Consider the following 10,012-nt stretch of genomic DNA (forward strand, 5'->3'; position numbering starts at 1 on the left):
GACCAGAGCTTTTGAAAACTGCTGATTGAATTGTTGTGCTTATCAGATAGATAGATAGATCATCAGGTGGTGGCGCTGTTGTGAGAAGTACAACTGTAACATTCCATTAACCAGCAACTATTTTGAAACATTTTTCCTGTTTCATACACTTTTTGAAGTATAATACCAAACTAACGATAACATGAAACAATTTCATTTTGACTTTACCCTGGGGCTGACTGATGATTAATTGATCAGAATATTAAACACAATAGAGAGAAATACTATTAATTGATTGATGAGAGCTAATTCTGAAGTGTGTTGATTGATCATTAACAACCGTTAGTTGTAAGAAGTTTGGTTCATTACAGAGCAAGTAACGTCAGCTGAGACACAGGAGGCGTGTCCTCCATTCATACAAATAAAAACAGACATTTATTGTGCCAGAATCTACTGTACATACGTGTACCATGTGGTCCTTAGATACTGAGTTACAGCAGCATGTAGTGAATCATATAAAAGAATAAATGGAATGCTTTGTTCAGTAATACTGATTTGTACCATATAAAGAGGAGGAGTCTTATTAACATCTTCATCACCACCACCATGCTGCCTCAACAACAGAGGAGGAAACTGCTCTATGACCAGGTGACCACACCGGAAGTCATATGACCCTGGTTCAGGAGGAGGAGTCTGTGGCTGCTTGTCCACGTGGGACAAACAGCGTCTCCGTCTTCACACATGCGTGTGAACAGGAAGTGTCACGCCGTACTCTTAGTTGGCAGCTCCGTGCTGTTGTGTCTCGTCTTGCGTGACGTGCCGTCATCACGAGGCCGGGCTTTCTGCAGGTTGGACATGGCCGCAGTGCGCTCTATGTCGATGAGGGCGTAGAGTTCAGTGCGGCGGGTTGGTGTGGTGGGGGGCAGCGGGGAGGTGGGGGTGCGTGGCGTGTGGGGGTTGCTGCCATCGGAGGCGCCTTTGTTGCCGGCACTGCTGTCCATCTCCACCTCTATATAGTTGAGGGTTTTTGGCGCCTCCGGGTGACCCGACAGTGGCCGGCGGAAGTCGAAATTGAATATAGTCGGTCCGTCGGTGCGGCGACGGGCCGTGTCAGGCCGGTGGGCACTGAGCGGCGCTGTCACATTCTCTGTGTTGACGTAGTTGTGTGAGGGCTCAAGGGTGGCTGACAGAGGGTGGGAGTAGGAGTGGTGCAGCAGGCTGTGGTGAGGGTGGTGGTTGTAGCCATTGAGTGATGGTGTCTTCAGACCGCCGCAGCCAGTCTCCTTCTCCTCCTCCTCCGTGCTGGGCTTCCTCGCTTCCCAAACCGGTGGCAGCGCCGGCAGGTTCTCATAGTCCAGCAGGGCGGTGCGTCGCTGGGCCGAGTTGTTGACATTCTGGAGGTCAGGGGTGAGGGGGGGCGGGCGATGGCGGCGAGGAGCTGTTGATGGATTGGAGGAGGAGGAGCTGTTGGGGGGCAGAGGGGCGGGCTCTGGCTCAGCAGAGACCTCGCTGTGGCCGTTAGTCTCTTGAGGCCCCGGGGCCTCCTTCAGCTCCTGCTGCCTCTTCTCCTTCTCCATCAGCTGCCTCTGAACTGGGGTGGGGCCCAGCACAAAGCGCACGCCCTGAGGCTCCACCAGCACCTGGGGCTCCGACTGAGGGGGCGGGGCCGGGGGGTCACTGCGGACTCTTGGGGGAGGTGGGGGGGTGGGGGGGCACTGGGACTGGGGAGAGGTGGGGCTTTCCAGAGGGGTGGTGACAGTCAGTGGACTGGGCTGGTCATCAAGGAGGCCGGTGGTGTTGACGTAAGTGTGAACCTGAAAACAAACACACACCAGAAGTTTATCGTCAAAGACATGATCAGTGTGATCAACTGATCAGAACATATGTTTGTGAACAACACAACTGATCTCTCACCGCCTCGTCAGTCACCAGCAGGGGGTGTGTGGACTCCTCTCCCACCGACGGCAGACGGGTGCTGGCCACAGACGGGTGGCGGGTGGAGGGGTGAGATGGAGCCTCCCCAACAGAAGGAATCCTGGTCACACCGTTAGGCACCGTAGGCACAGAGTAACCCTGAGCTGATGACACACAGAATCAACAAACTAAGATCATCAATATTCATCAAACTGACTGTTGTCATGGAGACAAAGTCACAATCGACAGTGTATGTACCTGCAGGAGTGAGGACACCCTGTTGGTTGGTCTCTAGTACTGCCTCCTCCACCACACTGATGCTGTGACTGTGCATCACCTCCTGCAGCATGTTGAAGATTTCTTCAGCTCGAGAACATTTGAACGCAAAAATACCTGAAAACACAAAAACACAAATTTTATTTACAATGACCTTATTCATATCTGCTGCCATCACATCCTGCCATCACATCCCACCTGCTGCCACCACATCACATGGTTGGGACGAGTTCTATCAAGATTATAGTGACATGTCTTTCTGACATATCTATTGAGGAAAAGTTATATCACGATAGGTTTTATAGCCCAGCCTTAGTGGTAAGGTTTGTGTTTTCTGATGTTGGTTTTTCATTCCATCTGACTGAATAAATGTTGTGCTTCATCAGGATACATACAGACAGTAGTTTCATGTGTTTAACATGTACCTTGTCCCGTCTGGCAGCGCCGGCCGCTCTCAAACGAGAAAAGGTTGGAGTCGTAGCCATAGCGTCGTAAGCAGAGGTAAGGCCACCTGACGTCGTCACGGCGGTGGGTGTGGAGGACGAGCTCTGCATCGGTCAGCTCCATCACACCAGAGCCCAGCTCGTTCCCATCGTCATCCACGTTGATCACCTGAACACAAAGACAAGAGACAGTCAGAGGGGGACAACACTGTAGCTGTTTTCACACCTGCCCAAAGATGACAGATAAAAATTAACCAAGATAAATAAAGACAACTCGATTGAAGATGATGGGAATGACTCGAACTTTGAAAAGACTTGGGCATCTCTGCTCAGACTCACCTTGAATTTACTTTGATGATTATCTGGAACTGAGTCTTTCTCTGGACAGCTTAAACAGCTACCCATGGCTTCCTCAGAGAACCATGTGACGTCTGGAGAACAGGAGGAACCTTGTTAGAACCAGAGAACATAAGAGACTGTGCAGAACATCACTGGAACTGTGGTGGAGCCCTCACCTAGATCCTGTCTCCAGTAGCTTGGGTTCCATCCTCAGAGCCTGAGGGACGATCATGCTTCAGTTCATCTGCAAACATTAACAGTGGATCTAAAAAAAAACACAAACACACGTGAGAACAACAACATCACACATGTTCTAAAATAGCGTTGGCCGATGTCAACTCAATTGGCATGATGATGCTGCACACATTTATTCATTGAAGCAGTTTTCAGACATGAGCTCCAGGTAGAATCCAGAGAATTGTCTCCAGAAGTTCTCCAGAGTTTGTGTTTCACACCTGAACCACTCAGCAGCAACGTGAAACATGTCATTTGCACCAAGCTTTTAGCCTAAATGTCCTCTGATATTCTCCTCAGACGCGCGTTCACATTCTCACCCACACACTCTCGCCAAAGGGCACGTGTGGTGTACACATTAGCATTGCTACGTCCACTTGCATCGCCACTTCCGGTAGTGGACTTTTAGGCACAAAACACGGTGTAAATGACGCTGTTTTGATATGAAAATGAATGTCGGGGCTTGTGGACACTTAGATGAAACCACACAAGCATGTATGGAGGCATGTTATGTTTTTTCTGTTGCCTTATTACGTCTGAAGTATCAGTCTCCATTCACTTCAATTGTATTGGATTTGGCTGCAACACCATTTAACCCTGAGACTCCAAAAGTGTTTCGTGGACTCAAACACTTCCCTCCCCTCCATCATAGTGGTGAGGAGATGAGGAGTTTCATTTTTTCACTGAACTATCCCTTTAGGACAGGACAACATCACACATGCTCTCAATTTTAAACCTACATGAACAGAACGACAACATCACACATGTTCTCTAGGGCTGAACTAACAAGGGTTTTGATAATTTGGTAAAAAGACAAAAGCTACATCTTATCCTTTCCACCTGCTTATTTGAAAAGCAAATAAATGTTCCTGTGCAAGGCTGTTTCTATATGTATTACAATTGATGATTCATGTTTCAGTTACTTATAATTTATTTCTGATAAGTCGTAATCTAAATTCAACATGTCTTAAGTTCAGTTGGATGGTGTTGTAGATATATTTAAAGGTTCAGTGTGTAGAATTTAGTGATATCTAGTGGTGAAGTGTCATGTTGCAGTTGAAAACCCCTCCCCTCTCCTTCCAAACATGAAGAAGAACCTGTGGCAGCTTAGTTTGTCCAGTCTGGACTAATGTAAAAAACATGGAGGCCTCCGTAGAGAGGGACCCCTCCATGTAAATATAAAGTATTTACATATAAAGTATTTAAATATAAAGGGCCTTTTCTTGGGTAAAGAAAACTACAATTCACACAATTTAGATGAAACAAAGTATCATGAGAATTATTCTACATTAAATTTCTGCCAATATTTCCCTTTCACCTAAATCTTACACACTGGACCTTTAAATGAAATAATGACTGGCCAGAATTAAAGTGTAGATATCTGGAACACTGGAGTTAAAGAATGTAATATAATTAATTCATTATAATTAAATATAATATAATAGCTGGATCACACATGAGTTAGAGTCTGGATTATAAATGAGTTATTATCATTGATGATGTTTACAGTTGTTTTAATTATCATGTTGTGTTTTATGTTTGTTGTGTTGCCCTTTGAACAAAAAACACAAAAGAACTAAAACTCTTCTTCTAGATTCTTCCAAAAAGTCATATTCAATTACATTTATATGTATATCGTTTTAAATGTCCACTTCATGTATATGTGTTAAAATACCTACACCCATCAGTCACTAAAGGAAAAGCTTTACAAAGTACTTTATGTATTGATCCAGACGATCATCTACACATTAAAATTCATCATAGTAAAAACTGATGAAAATATCAGTTAAATGTTAATGATTCATTGTTCGCTGTGTAAATTGTTGTCATTACATAAATTAAACTGATTTCTTATCACTGAAGATGATTAACAATTGTGAAATATCGGTCAATTATATTGATTGATTGATCAGTTGTGTCTTAGTTGTTAATGTAGAAAATTCAATCAAGATTTCAGTTCAGAGTAAAGATCAATAATTTCTCGATGAAAGTATTTTGAGTTCTTCAGTGGATGTCTGAGTTTCTACAGGAACGGAAATGTTAATTGCTTAATTTATCAGCTGAAACCATCAATTGATTAGATTATCAGAAAAGTAAAGTTTCAATTATTATCAATGAATAAGGTTTAATGTACATGCATAAGATTGATTTAAATATGAAGTAACAGTGACGCAGTGAGTATGTGCGTGAGTTAAGTGTTTGTTGTGTGTGTGTTTGTCATGTGTGTTAAACTGAGTCAGAAGAAACCTTAAACTAGACTAAACTGAGTGAGTGAGTGAGTGTGTGTGTTAAACTGAGTCAGAGGAAACCTTAAACTAGACTAAACTGAGTGAGTGAGTGAGTGAGTGAGTGAGTGTGTGTGTGTGTGTGTGTTAAACTGAGTCAGAGGAAACCTTAAACTAGACTAAACTGAGTGAGTGAGTGAGTGAGTGAGTGTGTGTGTGTGTGTGTGTTAAACTGAGTCAGAGGAAACCTTAAACTAGACTAAACTGAGTGAGTGAGTGTGTGTGTGTTAAACTGAGTCAGAGGAAACCTTAAACTAGACTAAACTGAGTGAGTGTGTGTGTGTGTGTGTGTGTGTGTGTGTGTGTTAAACTGAGCCAGAGGAAACCTTAAACTAGACTAAACTGAGTGAGTGTGTGTGTGTGTGTGTTTGAGTTAAACTGAGTCAGAAGAAACCTTAAACTAAACTGACTGTGTGTGGGTTTGTGTGAATATGTTTGTTGTGTGAGTGTTGTGTTTGTTGTGTGTGCTGTGTTTGTTGAGTGAGTGTTGTGTGTGTGAGTGTGTTTGCTGTGTGTGAGTTGTGTGTGTATGAGTGTGTTTGTTATGTGAGTGTTATGTTTGCTGTGTGTGTGTTTGTTTGTTTGTTGTGTGTGTGAGAGTTGTATGAGTGTTTGTCGTGTGTGTTTGTGTGTGAGAGTTTTGTGAGTATGAGTGTGTTTGTTTGTTGTGTGTGTGTTTGTGTGTGAGTTGTATGTGTATGAGTCTGTTTGTTTGTGAGAGTTGTGTGTGTGTTTGTTGTGTGTGTGTGTGTCATAGCTGTGTAATGGCAGCTAACACGGAGCTAGGCTTCAATAAGCTAAAGCTCGTTCCTGCTGATTAGCTCCGATGCTACTTGTTAGCTCCACACAGCGACGCTCTCCGCCCGCCGACTCTTCCAACAACCCTGAAAACACGTTTCGTTTCAAGGAGCCATACTCACCAGACACCGGCAGCTTGTTCAATCAAACCCTCCAGACGTGTCGACGGAGCGGGGAAGCAGTTCAGGTTTGTCCCAGACCGAGGCTGGCAGCAGACGGAGGCGCCAGCTAGCATTAGCCGCTGCTACACCCGCAGATCCTCCATCTTTCCTCTCCGCTGCCAGAGCGCCAAAAAACAATCACAACTTGTTATAAAGCTCTTTAAAAGCCCCGTCCGTCACAATCCAGCTGCGAACAACACCGAGAATCCATCCACGGTCCTCCGGGCTCCACTGCGGCCTCACCGCCTCCGTCCACACCAACTTTCTGCGGCTAAAACCAAGTTTGAGACGATGAGAGCGAGTCTCCGCTGTTAGCTGTTAGCATGAAGAGCTAAATCACTGCTGCTCAACTTCCGACACTTCACGGAGCTGCACTGCGCATGCGCAGCAACACAGAGCGCAACAGAGCACTGACAAGAGTACTGTGAAGAGTACTGAGAGGAGTACTGTGAAGAGTACTGAGAGGAGTACTGTGAAGAGTACTGAGAAGAGTACTGTGAAGAGTACTGAGAAGAGTACTGTGAAGAGTACTGAGAGGAGTACTGTGAAGAGTACTGAGAAGAGTACTGTGAAGAGTACTGAGAGGAGTACTGTGAAGAGTACTGAGAAGAGTACTGAGAAGAGTACTGTGAAGAGTACTGAGAGGAGTACTGTGAAGAGTACTGAGAAGAGTACTGAGAAGAGTACTGTGAAGAGTACTGTGAAGAGTACTGAGAGGAGTACTGTGAAGAGTACTAAGAAGAGTACTGTGAAGAGTACTGAGAGGAGTACTAAGAAGAGTACTGAGAAGAGTACTGTGAAGAGTACCGAGAGGAGTACTGACAAGAGTACCAAGAAGAGTACTGACAAGAGTACTGTGAAGAGTACTGTGAAGAGTACTGTGAAGAGTACTGAGAGGAGTACTGAGAAGAGTACTGAGAGGAGTACTGAGAGGAGTACTGTGAATAGTACTGAGAAGAGTACTGAGAGGAGTACTGTGAAGAGTACTGAGAAGACTACTGTGAAGAGTACTGAGAAGAGTACTGAGAAGAGTACTGAGAGGAGTACTGAGAAGAGTACTGAGAGGAGTACTGTGAAGAGTACTGAGAAGAGTACTGAGAGGAGTACTGTGAAGAGTACTGAGAAGACTACTGTGAAGAGTACTGAGAAGAGTACTGAGAAGAGTACTGAGAGGAGTACTGAGAAGAGTACTGAGAGGAGTACTGACAAGACTACTGTGAAGAGTACTGTGAAGAGTACTAAGAAGAGTACTGTGAAGAGTACTGTGAAGAGTACTGAGAGGAGTACTGTGAAGAGTACTGTGAAGAGTACTGAGAGGAGTACTGAGAAGACTACTGTGAAGAGTACTGAGAAGAGTACTGAGAAGAGTACTGAGAGGAGTACTGACAAGACTACTGTGAAGAGTACTGTGAAGAGTACTAAGAAGAGTACTGTGAAGAGTACTGTGAAGAGTACTGAGAGGAGTACTGTGAAGAGTACTGAGAAGACTACTGTGAAGAGTACTGAGAGGAGTACTGAGAAGACTACTGTGAAGAGTACTGAGAGGAGTACTGAGAAGAGTACTGAGAGGAGTACTGAGAAGAGTACTGTGAAGAGTACTAAGAAGAGTACTGAGAGGAGTACTGAGAAGAGTACTGTGAAGAGTACTGAGAGGAGTACTGAGAAGAGTACTGTGAAGAGTACTGAGAGGAGTACTGTGAAGAGTACTGAGAGGAGTACTGAGAAGAGTACTGAGAAGAGTACTGTGAAGAGTACTGAGAGGAGTACTGAGAGGAGTACTGAGAAGAGTACTGAGAGGAGTACTGTGAAGAGTACTGAGAGGAGTACTGACAAGAGTACCAAGAAGAGTACTGACAAGAGTACTGTGAAGAGTACTAAGAAGAGTACTGAGAAGAGTACTGTGGAGAGTACTAAGAAGAGTACTGTTAAAAGTACTGACAAGAGTACTGTTAAAAGTACCGACAAGAATACTAAGAAGAGTACTGTGAAGAGTACTGTAAAGAGTACTGTGAAAAGTACTAAGAAGGGTACTGAAACCGTACTGACAGATTGTAGAATAGAGTGATGGTCAGCCCCCAGGAGAAGCGCCCTGTGAGTAATTGGGGGGTACAGTGCCTTGCTCAAGGGCAGCTCAGCAGTGCGCAGGAGGTGAACTGACACCTCTCCAGCTACCAGTCCACCTTCCATGCTTATGGTCCATGCTGGACTTGAACTGGCCACCCTCCGGTTCCCAAGCCAAATCTTTATGGACTGAGCTACTGCTGCCCCACGCAGAGTACTGTACAGAGTATTGTGATAGCAGAGTACTGTGAAGGACAGAGTACTGTGAAGGACAGAGTACTGTGAACACACCTCAGAGTACTGTGAAATATAATATTTTTGGAGACAGTGTGACCAGCTGTTATAACCAGGCTCAGAGAAACCCTGTGTGTGTGATTGTGTGTGTACTTCTATCTATAGTCATAAGTTGTTTATCTGGTCCTCACAAATTCAAAGGACTGTTTGAGGGTTAAAATTAGGTTTAGTTTAGGATTAGTTATTTAGTTGTGATGGTTAAGCTTCGGGTGAGGGGCTAGGGAACACGTGATGCTCATAGTCAGGATTCGGTGACCGGAGGATCTGGATTCATGATCCGACACCATCGATTAATTACTAAATACATGATTGTTAGTTTGTAAACCATAACCATCCTGTTGACATCTGGTTACATACCCTGAGCCAAATGCTGAATGTTTATTCAAGAGTCCATTTTAGTTATTGTAACACTATTGCAGCCAAGGTGACGTCTTCTTCAGACATATTAAAACTACAGAAAAAAGATAAGAAACGTATAAATGACGTTGTTTTGAGTTTTATAGAATGCCAGGGCGTCCGGACACTTGGATGGCACCACAGGAGCAGTGTGGAGGCATGTTATATTTTTTCTTTAGTTGTATTGGATTTGGCTGCAACACTGTTTACCCCTGAGAATCAAGAAGTGTTTTGTGGACTAAAACACTTCTCCCCCTCCATCATAGTGGTGAGGAGATTATGAGGGAAGTTTCATTTTTCTGTGAACTATTCCTTTAAAGTAACAAAAGTAAAAGTGCAAAAAAAAAAATATTATATGACAGGATTCTCAGCACAGAAGAGGATTAACTCTGATGTCAGAGGGTCCCTGCATGTGGACACAGTGGAGGACAGGAATAGAATCAGTCTTGAGGGAAGTAGCTTGGAGGACGTTGATGGTTTAGAGGTTCAGTCAGGGCAGAAGAGCTAAAGGGTTAGGGGAGCCTTCAAGGGAAGTGGAGCCTCGTGGGGGTGAGCTCTACAGGGAGGGAGAGGCTTTCTGTAAGTTCCTTGTTTACTTGTTTTGTTGTGGTTGTTATTTTGTTTATTGTCTATTTATCCCATCTAGTTAAATTGGGAAAAGGTATAGTCGTAAGTGATGCATCAAAATTTTGTGCTGGTGCCCCTAAAATTTTCAGTAAGAAGCACAAGTGCTACTCGTGGAAAAAGTTAGTCTGGAGCCATGTACTCCGTAAAATACTTAAGAACCTCAAAATACTACATGTGTTATGAGGATTGATTTGTGTTGAGAAGT

At 44.2% G+C, this 10,012-nt stretch overlaps 2 protein-coding genes across 2 annotated transcripts; one reads left to right on the top strand and one right to left on the bottom strand.

Moving 5' to 3' along the window:
- Window positions 1–395: 395 nt before the first annotated feature.
- Window positions 396–6,788, bottom strand: LOC109646854 (fibroblast growth factor receptor substrate 2). Its single transcript, XM_069528846.1, has 7 exons — window positions 6,391–6,788; window positions 3,128–3,216; window positions 2,952–3,043; window positions 2,595–2,781; window positions 2,152–2,286; window positions 1,894–2,057; window positions 396–1,793 (listed from the first exon to the last, which is right to left on the bottom strand). The coding sequence occupies exons 3-7, from the start codon at window positions 3,015–3,017 to the stop codon at window positions 741–743; spliced, it is 1,605 nt and encodes a 534-aa protein (XP_069384947.1). The 5' UTR covers window positions 3,018–3,043; window positions 3,128–3,216; window positions 6,391–6,788; the 3' UTR covers window positions 396–740.
- LOC138410832 (proteoglycan 4-like) lies at window positions 6,297–10,006 on the top strand. The gene is made up of 2 exons (XM_069528532.1): window positions 6,297–6,455; window positions 6,752–10,006. Exons 1-2 carry the CDS (start codon window positions 6,297–6,299, stop codon window positions 8,492–8,494), a joined length of 1,902 nt encoding a protein of 633 aa, XP_069384633.1. The 3' UTR covers window positions 8,495–10,006.
- The last annotated feature ends 6 nt before the right edge of the window (window positions 10,007–10,012 follow it).

The sequence above is a fragment of the Paralichthys olivaceus genome, chromosome 7 (assembly GCF_024713975.1).
Source record: "Paralichthys olivaceus isolate ysfri-2021 chromosome 7, ASM2471397v2, whole genome shotgun sequence".
Lineage (NCBI taxonomy): Eukaryota > Metazoa > Chordata > Actinopteri > Pleuronectiformes > Paralichthyidae > Paralichthys > Paralichthys olivaceus.

Bases quoted from the DNA above. Each gene is read 5' to 3' on its own strand.
- LOC109646854 (XM_069528846.1), bottom strand. From the start codon at position 3,017: ATGGGTAGCTGTTTAAGCTGTCCAGAGAAAGACTCAGTTCCAGATAAT. The intron at 2,287-2,594 runs GTACATGTTAAA...TTGTGTTTTCAG, and splicing joins GCGCTGCCAGACGGGACAAG to GTATTTTTGCGTTCAAATGT. The intron at 1,794-1,893 runs GTGAGAGATCAG...GTTTGTTTTCAG, and splicing joins TGCTGGTGACTGACGAGGCG to GTTCACACTTACGTCAACAC.
- LOC138410832 (XM_069528532.1), top strand. From the start codon at position 6,297: ATGCTACTTGTTAGCTCCACACAGCGACGCTCTCCGCCCGCCGACTCT. The intron at 6,456-6,751 runs GTTTGTCCCAGA...GTTAGCTGTTAG, and splicing joins GGAGCGGGGAAGCAGTTCAG to CATGAAGAGCTAAATCACTG.